This window comes from Malaclemys terrapin, chromosome 13, assembly GCF_027887155.1.
Source record: "Malaclemys terrapin pileata isolate rMalTer1 chromosome 13, rMalTer1.hap1, whole genome shotgun sequence".
In the NCBI taxonomy this organism is placed as follows: Eukaryota; Metazoa; Chordata; order Testudines; family Emydidae; genus Malaclemys; species Malaclemys terrapin.
The window spans coordinates 10,042,635-10,060,784 of NC_071517.1; the positions used below are offsets into that span (position 1 = coordinate 10,042,635).

At 40.4% G+C, this 18,150-nt stretch overlaps 1 protein-coding gene across 1 annotated transcript in view; it reads right to left on the reverse strand.

Moving 5' to 3' along the window:
• The window catches only part of ANKFN1 (ankyrin repeat and fibronectin type III domain containing 1), an 84,689-nt gene that overhangs the window by 37,061 nt on the left and 29,478 nt on the right, over positions 1-18,150 (reverse strand). Inside the window, exon 5 of the mRNA XM_054047999.1 lies at positions 17,790-17,903. Coding sequence (XP_053903974.1) covers positions 17,790-17,903 — 114 coding nt within the window. The remainder of the gene's footprint in view (positions 1-17,789; positions 17,904-18,150) is intronic.

Here is an 18,150-nt window from a genome sequence, read left to right on the forward strand (position 1 = left end):
TCAACTAGCTTCAGAACTTGGTCCTTAATACAATGAAAGCCCTCCAAGTAAGGAGTGTGGTCCCGATTTTCATTGACCCTAAGGCTCCTTGACACCATCTGTAATTTATGCCCATTTTAAGGCCCCTTATAAACTGCCAGGGAGGTGTAAAAAGGCCTTAGTTCAAATGAGAATAAGCTCCTGTGTCTTTGTATGTATTCGGACAGCAGCTAACATAATGGGGCCGCATTTCTGCTTGAGACCCCTGGATGCTAATACAGTTATATAATAATAACAACGGCCAATGGCTTGTAGAAGGATACCTCAAAAAAGAGACAGAGAGCCTCATTATGAGTGCACAAGAGTAGACCTTAAGGACTAATTACATTCAAAACAAAATTGACCAAACAGAACAGCTCCCCGAACTGCGGAATGTGTTCTGAAAAGGAAGCGACAGTGGAGCATCTGTTGAGGAGGCACTCCATACATGCTCCACAGTCTCTTCCTTTTCAGAAGAGCCTGGGTAGGAGGCAATATGTGAACAGACACAATGAGGTCGCCCAGTCTGTACTGCCGCCTCTATGGCAAGTACGGATTTAAATGCAGCCTGCGGTATTATGACCACCAAATTGGAAGCGCTCTAGAGAATGAAGAAGCGAAGATTTTATGGGATCTGGCAATTGTCACAGACCCAACAGTGCATGCAAACAGGCTGGATATAGTTGTTGCAGAAAAGATGACAAATAAGACCATGTTAATTGAGAGTGCCATACCAGCAGACAGAAACACCAAAAAGAAACAAGAAGAGAAGATGGTGAAGTCTGAAGAACTCTGCTATGTAATGGAACGGGTATGGACAACAAGAACAAAGATGATCCAGTGATTACTGGAGCACTTGGAGCAACCCGGAAGGCTATGAATGAGCTGCTCAAAGACATGTTAGGAGTGCAAGACATCACCATCAGTGACCTCCTGCAGACAGTGCTCTTAGGCACTGGAGGAACTTAAAGGAAAGTCAAAGGAGAATGAGTGCATCTGAGCACCCAAAATGCTGGAATTCTGCAGAGGAGTGAACAAAACTCCCGACTACCCAATCATACAGAGTAGGGCTGTCAAGCGATTAAAAAAATTAATCGTGATTAATTGCGCTGTTAAACAATAATAGAACACCATTTATTTAAATATTTGTGGGTGTTTTCTACATTGTCAAATATATTGATTTCAATTACAACACAGAATACGAAGTGTACAGTGCTCACTTTATATTTATTTTCGATTACAAATATTTGCACTGTAAAAAAATAATATGTTTCAATTCACCTAATACAAGTCCTGTAGTGCAATCTCTTTATCATGAAAGTTGAACTTACAAATGTAGAATTATGTACAAAAAACCCTGCATTCAAAAATAAAGCAATGGAAAACTTTAGAGCCTACAAGTCCAATCAGTCCTATTTTTTGTTCAGCCAATCGCCCAGATAACAAGTTTGTTTACATTTGCAGAAGATAATGCTGCCTGCTTCTTGTTTACAATGTCACCTGAAAGTGAGAACAGGCTTTTGCATGGCACTGTTGTAGCCGGTGTCGCAAGATATTTACATCCAGATGCGCTAAAGATTCATATGTCCTTTCATGCTTCAACCACCTTTCCAGGGGACATAAGTCCATGCTGATGACGGGTTCTGCTTGGTAACGATCCAAAGCAGTGTGGACTGATGCATGGTCATTTTCATCATGAGTCAGATGCCACCAGCAGAAGGTTGATTTTCCTTTTTGGTGATTCAGGTTCTGTAGTTTCTGCATCAGCGTGTTGCTCTTTTAAGACTTCTGAAAGCAGGCTCCACACCTCGTCCTCTCAAATTTTTGAAGGCACTTCAGATTCTTAAACCTTGGGTTGAGTGCTGTAGCTATCTTTAGAAATTCCACATTGGTACCTTCTTTGCATTTTGTCAAATTTGCAGTAAAAGTGTTCTTAAAACAACCAACATGTGCTGGGTCATCATCTGAGGCTGCTATAACATGAAATACAGGGCAGAATGTGGGTAAAACAGAGCAGGAGATATACAATTCTACCCAAGGAGTTTGGTCATAAATTTAATTAACACACTATTTTTTTATCGAACGTCATCAGCATGGAAGCATGTCCTCGGTAATGGTAGCCGAATTATGAAAAGGCATATGAATCTTCAGCGCATCTGGCACGTAAATATCTTGTGCCGCCGGCTACAACAGTGCCATGTGAATGCCTGTTCTCACTTTCAGGTGACATTGTAATTAAGAAGTGGGCAGCATTATCTCCCATAAACGTAAACAAACTTGTTTCTCTTAGGGATCGGCTGAACAAGAAGTAGGACTGAGTGGACTTGTAGGCTCTCAAGTTTTACATTTTTTGTTTTTGAGTGCAGTTAAGTAACATTTGTAAGTTGCACTTTCATGATAAAGAGATTGCACTACAGGACTTGTATGAGGTGATCTGAAAAATCTTATTTCTTTTGTTTATCATTTGTACAGTGCAAATATTTGTAATAAAAATAATACAAAGTGAGCACTGTACACTTTGTATTCTGTGTTGTAATTGAAATCAATATATTTGAAAATGTAGAAAAACATCTAAATTATTTAATAAATTTCAATTGGCAGTCTATTGTTTAACAGTACGATTAAACTGTAATTAATCACAATTAATTTTTGAGTTAATCCCAAGAGTTAATTGCAATTAATTGACAGCCCTAGTACAGAGTCATGGTCAGGATTTGTTGGTGACTTATGGAATAAATTTTAGACAGTAACTGTTCCTTTTATGCTTAAAGATCTTCTATGTTATGAAGGCTATTTGTTTAAAAAACAAAAAACCCAACAAAACATCCTCATGATGTGGTACTGAAGGATAATAATTTATTAAATAAAATAATAAAAATAATAATTCATTTCCCCAAATATTCAGAGATCACAGAACTCAAAGAAAGAAACTGGGAAATAAAAGGGCGTGCATTTTACAAACAGCAAGAGAAGGCTGAGTTCCCCTCTCTCCATCATTGTACCCATCAAAACAAAAGAGGAGGTTTTCAAAATAATAAAACAAAAGTGTATTGTAACAGGTGAAAGCAGTTCTAACAGCTCTGAGCAAACTGATGTCCTGTCTCACACAGCTAGCTGGGGGCATGAGATAAGGCCAAGTGATTCTTTCTAATACGCTCACTTGGCATCCGGCCAACATTCTCATCTAGTACTCCTTTGAGCAATTGGCAGGTGCCTAGCTATTGTGTCCAGAGGAGAGTGGCTGCCACTCTGGGGGTGTGACTAGGAGTATGTCTACACTTAGAGCCTGTTTAAGCTTAGATTTCATTTAAATAAACTGCAGTGAACTGCAAGTTAAAATCATATTACTGCATAGTAAACCTTGTTCTATGGTTTATTTATTCACACAATAGTAATTTTACATAGAATAGTCGCAGTGAAAAGAAGCTAGCATGTCTGTGACACAGTCTTCACAATCACTGTAATAATTTATAACTGCAGGACTGCATCCATTGACTTCAATTGACATTTGACAAGGCCCACAATACAGAAAAATACTTCAGGGTAAGGATAATGTGCTTATTGGTGCATCTTCTCAGAGCGCGCTGAGAGCAATTTTGGCAGAAGTTTCATTTTTTTTTTACTATGTGTTAGCTTACCTTGCAAAGCTTGGTTGAAATGAATAAATTACCGGCACCACTGATTTGAATGCATTTTTTTGGGGGGGGGTCGTATGAATAAAAGGCAGTGGTATGGTGCAGAAATGCACTTCCTGGTAAGAATTCTAGTTGCTGGGATGGTAATATTCTGAGCAATGGTACAGAAGGATGCTTAAAAGTACATGGAATATTAATGAGGCATCACTGTCATCCACAATCTGACACATACATGGAAATTAAGATACTAATGCTCCATTGTTTTACGGCCTCTTTATAGCATTTCAGTGGTGCAAACAGGCGATAAGCCAGATGGAGCTGCTTGTCAAAGAATTCCTCTAGTGTACTGGGCATAGCTGGAATGTAGCCAGAATGTCTATTCGCTTTGGCTTCCAAGTAGCTGGAATTTGGACACAGACTGCTCAGCCTAAGAATAGGGGAAGCACAAAAGTTGCTCAAAACCACCTTCCGCCAAGCCCCATTCCTGCACTGAGCACAGCTTGGTAGGACCAGAGAATCATAGGCATCATTTAGGGCTTGATCCTGCATCCGCTCAGGTTAATGGCCAAACTCCCACAGACTTCAAAGGGAAGCAGGGTCTGTTCCTTACTTGTTAGAGAAAGAGACCAGGAATTAAGACTTCTGGGTCTTATTTGAGACTTCTAGTCCAAATAGTTTCCCCAGGCTCTTCCCCACTGTTGTACTCCAAACTCTACTCCCTTCCTGTTCAGTTCAGTTCCCCTAACTCACACTGTATGCAAAAAAAAAAAAAAGGTATGTTCTTAACTTGGGTTAATAACTCAGGTTCAATTCACAGTGAAGACATGGCAGCTTGGCTTTTAATTCAGGTTAGCAGCTCTGGTGAAATTCTGTAGGGGTTTCCGAGGCAGAACTTGGGCTGTTAAGTTGCCATGTGTTCACTGCTATTTTAATGCGAGTTAGCTAACCTAAGTTAAGACCACTTCCCCCCCACTCCGCCCCAGTGTAGTCATACAGGGCCTTAATTTACCACTGATTGCCCTGCACTTGATGTGGCTATTCACACCAGTGCAAAGGGAGGGCAAAACACCACCAGCACTTTACATTCACTTTGTACTGGGATGCAGGGCAATGGAGAATCAGAATCAGATCCTTGGAGACAACTTGGATGATGGAGCACATTGGGGTCGGGCTATGGTGAACCAAGGCAAAAAAGCAAGTTCCAGAGCCGAGGACCACCTACCGAGAATGCCCCTCCTGATTAAATCAAGAGACTGTTAGCTGGAATGCTTCAGACGGCCTTGTCTGTATTAGAGAAACTTTCACTGACATAACTTGCAACCCCCTCATGTTGACGTGCTACCTTGGTGAAAGGCGGGGCCTATACGGGTAAGGCTTAGACCAAGGGCTCTAGACTATGGAGGTCTGACATGGCTTTACTGCTAATGCACTTTCCCGGATTCAATTTGCAACTGATATTGCAACTCACATGGGGCAATGAGAGAGAGAAGCCAGTGTTATAGGTCACCGTCCAGTCTGAGCCGCAATACAGGGCAGTAACAATACTGTTAATAATCCTACAGTTCCTCATGAGGCCAAGCTAAGAAGTGGCTCTGCCTGTGAAAGTGTCCCATGCAGGTGATACTGTTGTTTTGCTGAAGTGAGGCTGACCGTTACATGGCTAATAGCCTCTAACCCTTCACTGTTTCTTGTTCCCTTCTTCAAACTTGAGAATAAAATTATTTTCCGACCAATTTTGTCTCTTTTACCATTTCACAAATATTAGTGTCTTTCCCTTCTGTTTCATGGTTTAGATTGTTAATGCACTACCATTTTCAAAGATGGCTGCACAGATTTGGGGTACGCATTTTGTTGCTTAAAAATGGACCCACAGAAGCAGTGAGAGGGCGCTAAATACTGCTTTTGAGTAGGTCCTACATAAACAATGGCCATTGACAAGTTTTTTTTTTAATGTTGATTATGGAGGGGTAGATTGAAAACAGAAAATAAAATACAAGATGGCAACATTTTAAAGGTTGCTAACATTAAAGCTCTAAGCAACATGATGATGGGACTTTAAGAAAGAACAAAAGACCGCCTACCCTCAGCATTTTAAAAGTGGGATGGGTCTGACTTGAACCCACAAAAGCAGAGGCATAAATATCTACAGATGAAGAGGGCCCTTTGTAAGAGCTCAAGAACAAGAGCAGGTCTTATAGACGGTAGCACTGAGCTGTAGGATACCTTAGTGCTGCTGGGTGAATTAAGGATGGAGCATGCTCCAGCCCTGTTCTCAACACCCGAAAGGCCTGCTTTGTCTTGAACACTGAATGTCCTCGCTGTTGCGGGTTTCTATCTGACTCTTAATGTTATGTCAGAGCAGGGTTTTTTTTGTGTATCTAATATATTGGTGACTATGTGTTTTTAATGAAGGTGCCCTGTATTCCGGAGCTAGCAAATGCACAGTGTGTAGCTGCGGTTGCCAAGATAAGTAGTAATTTTTAAATAAACAGCAGTATAAACAGTTACATAAAACTCATGTAAATTGCTGGCACATAATTTTAGACTGGCTTAAGTTATGTAACCTACTTTTAGCCAAGATTTTTTTCCTTTTTCTTAAAAATACCCAATTCATGCACTTTACATTTTAGAACAAGGGATAGGCTTCTTGTCACCTGTTTCTTTCCCACCCCTCCCTTTTTTGGGGGTGATGTGCAGAGTGCAGGGCAGCTCACCGGAGGGATGGACGGACAAGAGATACAGTGAAGGTAATAAAACATCTCGCCCACCCCAATCATTGATTTATTCAGGAAAGGGGCAGCTTTTCCTGAATAAACAGAAAGCACAAGCCACAGCAGAATTGGTCGCTTCTCTTGGCATTTGTTTCCTCACTCACACTTAAATTACTCACCAAGTTGCTCTGTGGTTTAATTAGATCCAAAGATTTGATTTATGTTGGGAAGTTAGACCAAAGTGTTGCAACCCTGGGGGACTAAACTATTGTGTGCCACAGGCAGAGAATAGATGGGAGCAATGTGCTTCAATGCCAGAGGCCTTTGCAACAGCATGGAGTTGATTAAGTGAGATATACCCAGATGATCCAGGCAAGTGACCCATGCCCCATGCTGCAGAGAAAGGAGCGCCCCCCACCCCCCCAACATACACAAGGTCCCAGCCAATCTGACCTGGGAGGAAATTCCTTCCTGACCCCAAATCTGATGATCAGATTAACTTCGAGCATGTGAATAAGACTCATCAGCCAGGCATCTAAGAGAGAGGTTTCTCTGTACCACCTCACAGCACTAGTCTACTCCATCCGGTGGCCTTTCTCCAGCTGCGGCCAATCTTTGTTACTTCAGTTTCTTCAGATCTTTTCTAATTCAGAGCATCTCCCCCCCCAGATTTATACACAATTTTCACTTTCCCCAACAGACACTTGGTATCCTCGTCCAAATTCTCTAAAGAGCATGGGGTGGAGAGATAGGGGCATCTTTTCACATGTAATTTACTAGGGGCCATACCGTAAGTGTGATTCTAGCCCAAAGGCAACATGTCTTAGAAAAGCATGACTGCTTCAGGCCCCAATCTTACAACCCCCCGTTCACAAGGAATAGTTTTGACTCATGCAAGCAGTGCCACCAAAGCCATGGGGACGATGCACCCCAGTAAGGAGTATGCACATGACTAAAGTACGCAGTGTCTGCCTTAGGCTCTTTCTGAACCATCCTACATTCAAAAATCCAATTAAAAAATGAACAGTCGTAAAGACGCAAACACAGAGAAAAGGTCGCTTCGCTCACACGTGCCCAACATCCAGGTATCAGAACATTTAATGGCAACCGAACAAAAGCAAATACACTCACACCTATCAAGTGAAATTGTTTGATGCCCACATTGTTCTTTTAGTGCTGCAGTGTTAGAAACATTAAATTAAAAAAAAAAGTCTTATTTGCCGAGAGCATTAATTATTATGTTTAGAGGTTTTATTTTTTCTAAGTTAATCCCTAAATTCTTTTAAAAATGCCATTAGATAGTGGTTAGGGATCAAAGAAATTCTCTGCTCAGCATGGGGGCTGCCTAAGCTGTGAAATTTTACTTTCACCAACAAAAGTACCAGCTTTGAGGTGAAAAAAGAGATCAGGAGCATTAGAGACAGAGGCAGAGCACTCAGGGAAGATAAAGCAAACACAAACATGGGTCTACTCGCCCAATGTGTCCCTTGCTGCTTACCGTACTTGCATTACTTTGCGCATGGGACTCTTCTTCATACAGGAAACATGATCCTGGCACTGGGATAGGAAAGAACACAAGTGTAGTAGGACTTGCAAATGGGGTAGTTCAATGTAATTTGTCAGTTGGCGGGACCATGTGAGATACCCAATATTAGTACAGTTAGGTCTTGGATTCTGCTAACTGAGTTTTTTTGGATGTTGCAAGATCCACAGAGATGAGCTTGACAGGATCCCAAACTGCACAGTACATTATAAAAAATTGAATACTGCAGCCAGGCAAGGAGCTGGTACCAGATCTAGGGGCCTGATCTCAAACATGTTGAAGTCAATGGAAAGACTCCCATAGACCATTGTGGGCTTTAGATGAGGTGACTAAAATGTTGTCAGACTGTGACACGTTTCTAACTTTGATAGGGAAATGGATTTCACACTATTTTTCAGGCCCCATGTACTTGTGTATGCCATGGGTCAAATCACCTTCTGGAACAGTGAGACCTACAAGAGAAAGGCAGGGAATCTCCATCAGATTCTCCTTCACAGCTTCCTGCTAAACATCTTCCAGCACTAGGAGGGGTTCTAGTTCCTGTAAAATTTGCAGTGGGTCATCCAAGGGGTTGGGAGCCCTCACCAGAGCTGCAGAGGCAGGATCTGTCCTACTTGGACATTCCTTCACCACCTAAAAGGCAGGGTGCCCTGGCAGAATGAAAATGAGGCTATGCATAAGGAAGGCTTGAGTTCTAATCCTGGCTCTGCCATTGACTTATTGTGTAAACTTTGGGCATGTCACTTTACCTTTCTATCCCAGTTTCCCATTTCCAAAATAGGGATAATACTTATCCAAGCCCTAGGGGTGATGTGAGGGTTATTGAGCTAATGTCTGAACAGTGCTTTCAACATGCAAAAGTACTAGCAAAATACTTATTATTAATTATTATTATTAGGGATGTCCATTCATCGCACGTAACTCATGCAATTAACTAAAAAAACATTAATTGCGATTTTAAAAAATTAATCACGATTAATCACAGAAGTCTTAAAAGAGCAACACTCCGATGCGGAAACTATAGAACTAGAACCACCAAAAAAGAAAATCAACCTTCTGCTGGTGGCATCTGACTCAGAGGATGAAAATGAACACGCACCACTCTGTACTGCTTTGGATCATTACCAAGCAGAACGTGTCATCAGCATGGACGCATGTCCTCTGGAATGGTGGTTGAAGCACGAAGAGACCTAGGAATCTTTAGGGCATTTGGCACGTAAATATCTCGTGATGCTGACTACAACAGTGCCATGTGAACGCCTGTTCTCATTTTCAGGTGACATTGTAAACAAGCCGGCAGCATTATCTCCTGCAAATGTAAACAAACTAGTTTGTCTGAGCGATTGGCTGAACAAGAAGTAGGACTGAGTGGACTTGTAGGCTCTAAAGTTTTACATTGTTTTATTTTTGAATGCAGTTTTTTTGTACATAGTTCTACATTTGTAAATTCAACGTTCATGATAAAGAGATTGCACTACAGTACTTGCAATGGGGGAATTGAAAAATACTATTTCTTTTGTTTTTTACAATGCAAATATTTGTAATAAAAATAAATGAAAACTAAGCACTGTACACTTAATTCTGTTGTAATTGAAATCAATATATTTGAAAATGTAGAAAACATCAAAAAATATTTAAATAAATGGTATTCTATTATTGTTCAACAGCGCGATTAATTGCGATTAATTTTTTAATTGCATGATTAATCACAATTAATTTTTAATTGCACGATTAATTATTTTAATTGCTTGACAGCCCTAATTATTAATTATTATTATTATTAAGTTAAAGCAAATGTAAAAGGTAAACCAACATCTCCTAAAAATCATCCATTTAAAAGTATGATCCTGTATTCCTTGTTCACCCAAAATAAGGACAGGATGAGACCCTAAAGTCTCTGGGTTTCTCATTGCCATTCACTTTGACTGGCTGCTCAAAATGCTCATAAAACACGAAGCAGAAGATCAGAATAATTGACTTGAGTAGTTTTTGGCTGATCAATAACATTGGTTAATTGTACCTTCATTTAATATTTAATCCTAGCAGGTGGATACTGTCCTAGTTCGGGGCAACTGCCCCCATACTCCTGGTTCTACAAGAGCATCCAGTCCTCAGATGTCACCTCTCTTGGTTGGAGACCCACGTCTTTCTCCCTCCTGACTGGGGTTGTTCCAGGCTGCCCAGCTCTCTGCCTACACCATGAGTTTACCAGTGAGTCCGACTCACTAAGCAGGCTTGTGTTACCTTTTCCTCAGAGGTTATGAATAGTGTAATTGCCACAGTTCTTAGGTACCACACAGCTTTTCCTAAGCAAGCATATTAATTCTTAAGGTGAAAGCACTACAGAGAAAACATATACAAACCAATGAAAGAACCCCAAGCTGATATGCTTTCCAGCGACCCTCAACTCCAACCAGGGCTCGGTAGGAGTCTGTCCTTCAAACCCTATCCAGGGGGTTTTCTGTGGTCACAATTTCATAACACCCTTTCCCTCAGAACAAGCAGACCTATGTGTAGATTAGCCTTTCCTTTACGCAGCCTGGGTCTTTGATCTGTAGAGATCGTGAAGAGGTAAATCAACCAGAAAAAAGTCTCCTCCTCACAGAGAAACTCCAAAAGGCTGAATCTTGGCATAGCTGAAGGGGGTATATTTGCATCCCCCGCCCCCTGATTTCCTGCAAAACCCACTTAATTAAAATTTCATTCTTGTCTGGCCCATTGTCTCAAATAGTCCTTTGATGCTCATAACACTCCCAGGGTTTACATTAGTCCTGTCTCCCCCGTGATATGTTACATACAATCCCACAACACCACATTTTATTTTTACAGTAGTTCATTTATGGTATTTTGGCAATAACACATCAACCTTTGCATTTTTAATACAATGAACTCAAAACATACTTAAACTTAATTCAGTAAGGCTGTCCAGAATATTGCAGGAAATTGCCATATCTGTCTCTGGTATCTTTAAACTAGTCCCAAAGTTTAAGAGTCTCTCTCTCTCTCTTTTTTTTTTTTTTTTTAAGTCTAAAGCATACTACAAAAGCTGAGAGGACTTGGAAATAGAAAGGTTTGTTTTAACATGTACGCATTTCTGTACTTGCTGGGCATAAAAATAGAAATCAAGTTGCACAGTCTTGTTAGCTACCGAAATGTAATGTGCAAATAAAGTGCCCATGAGACCTAATAAAATGCCATAAATGAACTACTGTAAAAATAAAATACCAGACCACACCTATTCTGCAGCACGAACTTGAATATGCTACAAAGAAATGTATTTTCTTTCATTTTTTAATGCAGAAAAGAACTGATTTGGGGATAGAAGGAAAAAGAAAGTTTAAAAATATACAGAAATACTTCGAATGGTTGGCAAACATGGCATAAAGACCAATTTGGATATATGGTGCCATCAAGCTGTGGGTAGACTCAAGTTGGGATGTAGCATTCGCTGCAGCACTTTATAAAAGATGCATTAGAACGTAATGTTACAGCATCACAATTCTTGGTAAGGGCTAAATCCTATGGGCATGTCTACACTGCAGCTGGGAGCGAGCGCTCAACCTGGGAAGTCAGAGACTCAGACCAGCATGCTAAAAACAGCAGTGTGGACATCGCAGCTTGTGTGTGAGCTCAGTCTCTCAAGCCCTCCTGTCCCCCGGCCTGAGCTCGGGTGTCTGCGCCTCTAGTGTAGACTCGGGCTAATGTCCACGCTGCTATTTTTAGCATGGTAGCTTGAACGCTACTAGTGAGAGTCTGGTCCTGGGCTGGGAGGCTGGCTTCTAGCTGCAGTGTAAACATACCCTAGGAGTGTAGGTCAGCACCCTTAGCTCCCATCCATTGAAGTCAAAAGGAGCTGAGGTATGTGTGTTTGTTTGATTGACTCCTGAGTGACAACGTTTAATGGGAATGGCTGTTGTTAGAGAGAGATGGGGAAAAAAGCTGTATGTGTCATATGTAAAAGAAAGAAAAGCACACGTGCAAATTCTACTGATAGACAAATTAAATACAGCCTTACAAAAACCTTTTGCATATGTGCACTGGATTACCTGCACAGACATACATACTTTATATTATATATATATATAAAAAGAGAAAGAACAAGAGGGAGGTTGTGTGTGTGTGTGTGTAGACCCAGAGAAGTCAATGAGAGTATGGATTATTCACAAGAATAAAATATGATGGATCAGGAAAACTCCCTAAGTTCTTTTTACAATCTGAAACTGTGATTTTTCAAGAAAAGATTTGCAAGGGAAGATTCCTAGGCTAGGGTGTGTCTACACTGCACATTAAGCCCAAGCTCTGACTCAGGTTTGAGCCCAAACCACCCTTCTGTCCACACACAATCAGTCTGAGGAGGTCAGCAAGCACTCAGGACCCAGGTCCTAGGACCCTGCTTGGGGGATAGGTCAGAGCGAAGTCCCAGTGTGACACAGTCATTTTGCAGTGTGGATGGAGCTCAAACCTCAGAGCCGAGTTCGAATGTCTGTGTCGTGTATAAAATGCACAGGTGTGGGCTTGGACACACCAAGTCCACAAGCCCGGGTCCCACAGACCCAGATTTACAATGCAGTGTAGACATACCCCAAACTGACCTCAATGGGCTTTGATGATCCCTTTAGTGCTTGTAAAGGGAAACTGATTGAGAGCCTGGGTCAATGAAGCTCTATTTATCTATACAACGAGTACAATGCAAGCCAATCTGTGCAAGCTTCCCCATTCTGCCACGCTAAGGGTCCCAAACTCTGACTTTCAAAGGGTTTCTCCTCTAAGTATGAAATGGCTTTTTAGTCTCCAAGATCCATTCAGTTCCCTCTGCTGAGGCTTCCAACAATGGTGCCAAATTGCATCGATTGTGCTGGTAATAGCAACACCCGTTTCTCTGGGAGCAGGGCTGAGCCCAGTAAACTCACTTCACACAGGACACCAAGCCAGCCATTAGATGGTAACAAGTTTTGGCCACTTCACTTCTGACCTGGGCTGAACCAGTGACTTAGAGGTAATTAAAGAAAATTATACTAATGCAAAAAATGTTTGAGGTGAACCACAAATTGCCCTGGAGGAAAGGAGGTATGGAATAATTTTTTGGTCAAAAATTGAGCAAGCAATAGATGCTTTCTTCCTCCTCCACCTCATCTTGATCTAACATGACTGCTTGACTTTTTCTTTAAGGCTACAAAATTGACATAAAAGAAAAACATACTGTCCAACCAGGCAGAAATCCTAGGAGGTAGTGGGGGAATATTGACAAACAGAAATGTGTAAAATGATTAATCAAAAAATGAATAAAAAGGAAATAGTAACAGGGGATCAGGTGGGCTAAACAAATCATCATCCCACCAACTCGATGTCAGGCTGGGAAGCTACTTCAAAACCCACCAAGAGAACCTCGTAAGACCTTGTTAAAGGCAAATACTGCTACTGGAAAAACAGCTTGTGAAGCTTGTCAAGCTTGGGATCGACGTTCACGCAGATGGTGGAGCAGCTCAAATTGCCCAGTTAAAGGGTGACTCAGAATCTCTCTCTGTTTCCTACTACAGCTTCAGACTTGAATTTTTCAGGTCCGTTAGCTAAATAACTAAACTCAAAACCATAAGCTGCTTCACACTTTTTACCAAAAGAAAATGTATTTGTCTAACATATGTTTGCTTAAAAATTAATAAGCTATACGAAACTCAGAGGTATACATTGAGACTATATTTCATGGTAATTTTTCATTGGTGGTTCATTCAGTGGTTATCCTCTGATATTACACATGTTCTTGTTTGTCTTGATGCCTGGGGATTTTCAAGTACTTCTGACAGGAGATACGCATAAAGTAACATTGTGCAATAAGAGGAGATTATATATGCCCGAAATTACATCTATGTAGGGGGAAAGCAAACAACAACAAAACAGGCCTAAAATAAAAATAAACAAACAAGAGGAGAAGTAGCATTTTTTCCAGACTGGCAATACTTTTCCTCCAGTGCAGTTTTTGAATTTCACATTCATCTTTACAATTACCTTTGGTTAATGATGTTGAGAAGTGATTTTCATTTAACTAAATCGATGTGTGCATGTGAGTGTGAGTGTGTATAAGAGAAAGAGGTGACACCCATTAAAAGGATTACTTCTTGAAGACAACAGTTCCTGAATGTCCTACTTCCAGGCTCCAATGGGACAACAGTGAGGAATAAGGTCTTATCTATGTTGATGTTAAGGTTTTGTGTGTGGGGGGCGAGGGGGGGGGGGGGTTTGCAACAGTATACTTATGCCAATGTAGCCCTGCTGTTACAAACATGTAGTGTAGGCTGGAGCTGGTCAGGAATTTTTCAATCAAACCTTTTACTTATTGAAATACGCTGAATTGTTGAAGCGGAAACTTTTAAAGGGTCAGGTTCGATGAATTTTTTTACGCAAAGTATATTTTTGAAAAAAATATTTTGACATTTTCTAAAAGAAAAATTCCAGTTTTCTGGTTCAAAACATTTTTGTTTCCAAATTTAAGGTAATTAGAATAAAAAAAATTAAATGTCTGAGAAATCTAAATGAAACATTTCAATTGACCTGGAACAAGATTTTTTTTTTTTTTCAGATTTTTGGTTGGTGAAAATTTGCAAAATTTCGACGTTTTCATCCTGATTCGGGATGGGAAAATATTTGTATATCTTGAAAATCTTCGTGGCATGGGAAAACTGTTTCCCATCCAGCTTCAGTGTAGACACATTGCCTCAGTGTCAAAATAACTGACCTGAACGTGAGTCACCCCAGTTTCAAGCTGGAGGAAGCTGTGCTGGTGCAATTCACTTTTTAACACCAGCACAGCACATTTACATTAGGGGCTTTTACTGGTGCAAAGTGGTTTATACAGTGTAGGCAAGTCCAAGTGTTTTCAGGTTCAGGTGCAACGCTTGTCCTCAGGGCATGATTAGTCAATCTGAGATTTTGTCCAGAGGAGTTAATGTAATCCTTAATATCCTTTTGCTGGGATAGGGTCTTTCTGGAACCTATATGAATATTTCTCTGTAGCTTGGAGATGATTATTACGATTATTATTATTATTGATTTATGTCATGCCTGTCTCAAGCCTCAAAACACTTTATTGAATTACTATATACATAGGAATCATATCACTTCAGACACTGACATAAGGCAGCCTTCTCTGGAGGGAATCTAAAGGAGCCATTAGGATGGTGGCAGTAACATGAAACGGCAGTCCAGGGTAGGAAGTAAAGAATACCTCAGCTCCTTATAGAAATGGCTTGGCAGAATGCAGTCACAGAACTGGAACCTAGCTGGGACCCCAAGGTTAACACCCATCTACCTTGTGTGCTTAAATTAAATCTCTTAAAGGAAATAAATTGGTTTTATGGATTAAAGAGACTGCAAAATGTCTTTGTCCTTTATTATTTAGACGTTATATAATTAACAAGGAAAACCCTACACATAGGATTCAGATAATGTTCTGATACATGTTTCTGAATCACTTTGAACAAATAGGCACATGGAAAAAAATTATTCCACAATGCAGGTTCAAGCCTCATATCAAACATTTCAAAAGAGATGACGTGCAAAGGGCATTGGCAGCTTGTCAAAATGCTAAGTACCTGAAGCAACTTTAATTTTGATACTTATCCAAAATAATCCATAGATCCACTGAAAAGATCATTATTAGAGTTTGGTAGTGAGGAGGAGAAAGACTACTATCTCTCCTGATTCCTTCTTTCTTAAAAATAAACAGTTATGTGTTATTTATGGCCCCGAATCAGGAAAGCACTTAAGTATGTGCTTAGGTGGTTTGCTGAACTGGGGCTCAGACATTTGGCTAAAAGATCCTCCATTAATATTATCAAACTATCTTTATGGGAACAGTAACTCTTACCTGGTTCTAATCATGAGCGCTCTTTTGAAAGGTTCATTTTAACACAAAGAATTTTGCTCTGAGGTGTAATAAACAATTCCATATAGTGTGCTTAATTAATCCCCACAAGTCACCAACAGGACCCATTAATGCTCTATCTTTTCATCTAACCTTAAATATGCAAGTTTCCAGGGATAAAGGGTTTAAAATGAACATCCTGGTAGAATTCATGGCCATTCTGACCAAGCATAAAACTGGCAGCAGTATGGATTACTCAAAGCATGAAGGCACTAGAGTGTGAACTAGTCAGATTTAGGAAAGTTTTGTCAAATTGGGTAACATTTTTCTTGCCTTCATACCTGCTGAAAAGAGGATAGAGGCTATAAAACAGATTCAAACTAAACAACTATGTGTGGGGAAAATATCACACAACCTTGGGAAAGTAAATATTTTAAAAAAATAATCAATTGTACTTGGGAATTTATGTTATTGTGAAGTTATGACTTGTACAAGATTCATTGGCCCCCTGCATGTTAGATATATTTGAGTTTTGTCCTATCAAGTTAAATTTTCAAAAGCACCTAAGTGATTTAGGTTCCTGTCTCATTTTCAAAAGTGAATTAGGCACCTAGGTGCCTAGGAGACTATCAGTGAAAGTCATTTGAAGGCTCCTAAGTCACTTTTGAAAAATGGGGTCTAGGCTCGTAAATCACTACATCGCATTTGCACAGCTAGCTAGCTGACATATGGGTGATTTAACTCTCCTCTAACACCATCAGGTATGAGGCCACTTTGGGTGTCTGGACAGAACATTGACAATGAATTTTGAAGTTGATGTGAGCCATAGTTACTTAGCACCTTTGAAAACCAGGCTACTTATTTCGGTGTTAAATATGAATGTAGATACCTGACTTTAAGCACCAAAGTTTGAAAGTTTTGGTCTTAGCCTCTCTCCACTTCATTTTAACCAATTTGCAAACAATTATAAACTTGTCAGAAAGCTGAAGATTGTTGTGTTCAATGTATGATATGATAAAGACTTGGACTGGAGTTTTGGTAGTGTGGGCAGCGACAAAAGGCTGGATTTTGGAGATGTCGTAAAGGAAGAATTAGACACAGGCTGAATGTGTGGGCCAGGCTTAATTAACTGAGGCTTAATTGTTTACATATAGCTTTTAGATCCTCAGTTGAAAGGTCCCATGGAATTGTAGAGTATTACCGCTACTAGGGTGATTAATGTAAGTATACAGGACTAATCTGGTTAGGAACTAGAATGGGCTTCACTTGAAATATTCCAGCAAAGAAAAAACGAGGCTTTTCCTTTCTAAAATTCCTCAGGATGAAGCTTAATACAGTCCACCTGAACACACCGATGGCTTTAAAAATAGATTTGCTTTGCTTAAAAAAAGAAGTCTTAAATACTTAAGCCCCTCTGCGCAACCTCATGAACTGTATTTAATATTCATTACAACAATGCAGATGAGCTGCATATGCTCGGAGTGTTTAGCAGGACTGTTCAGAGAAAGGTATTCTCTCTGTTCATTCTACTTTAAAGACTCTAACGGGTGCCACCCCTAATGTGATACTCTTCCAGGAATTATGTGGCGGCAGTGGAACAGCTAATTAGCTGGGCTGTGGGAAGCCACAGCCTGCAGCTTCAGCTTCCAGAAGCATTCCTTTAGGGGATGGCAGTGTGGCTTTGGCCTGGGCAAAGATACACAGGGTTGTTAAGAAGCCCACAGGCCCCATAGTCTAGCTGATGTTTTCAAGCTGGCTCATCCCATGTTCTAACCACAATGAGTCAAGCAAACTTCAAGGCACCATGGATAATGGTTTGGGTGAACTGTCTTTTTGTCTTACTGTCTCATTAGGGAATCCCATCCAAAACATTCTCATGTATACACAGATAACCAATGAAATATTTCTATCCAAATGAGGCTTTTAGAGCAAAATATTTTCTGCAAGTAAACAGCTCATGGTTGAGCCCTAACGTTTCTGTGCACTCTTAAGAAAGGTAAATGAAATATGTCCAAATCCAGTACCTTTATATTTGGTCACTACAGCCGAGTTGACGCTAAGAGGTTCTTGGAAGGTGACAGTGAGTGATGTGCTGCTTGTTACCATGAAACAGACATTGGTTGGCGCCTCAGGGGCTCCTGGGAGAGAAGAAAAAACATCAGGTCCATAGCACAACAAATCCTATTCAAACAACGTTTGTGTGTCTTCAAAGAACCAACTGAAAACCACCCGGCAATTGTGAGCTTTGGTTCGTAAGTGTTTGTGTTCCCTGCCTTTTGAACATTTTAATTAGTACCCCAACTAACAATATCCTGCAGACACCATTTGTTTCTATCATGGTTTTCAGCTCCTTTCGGTTAAAAATATCTTCCTGTACCTATGTAA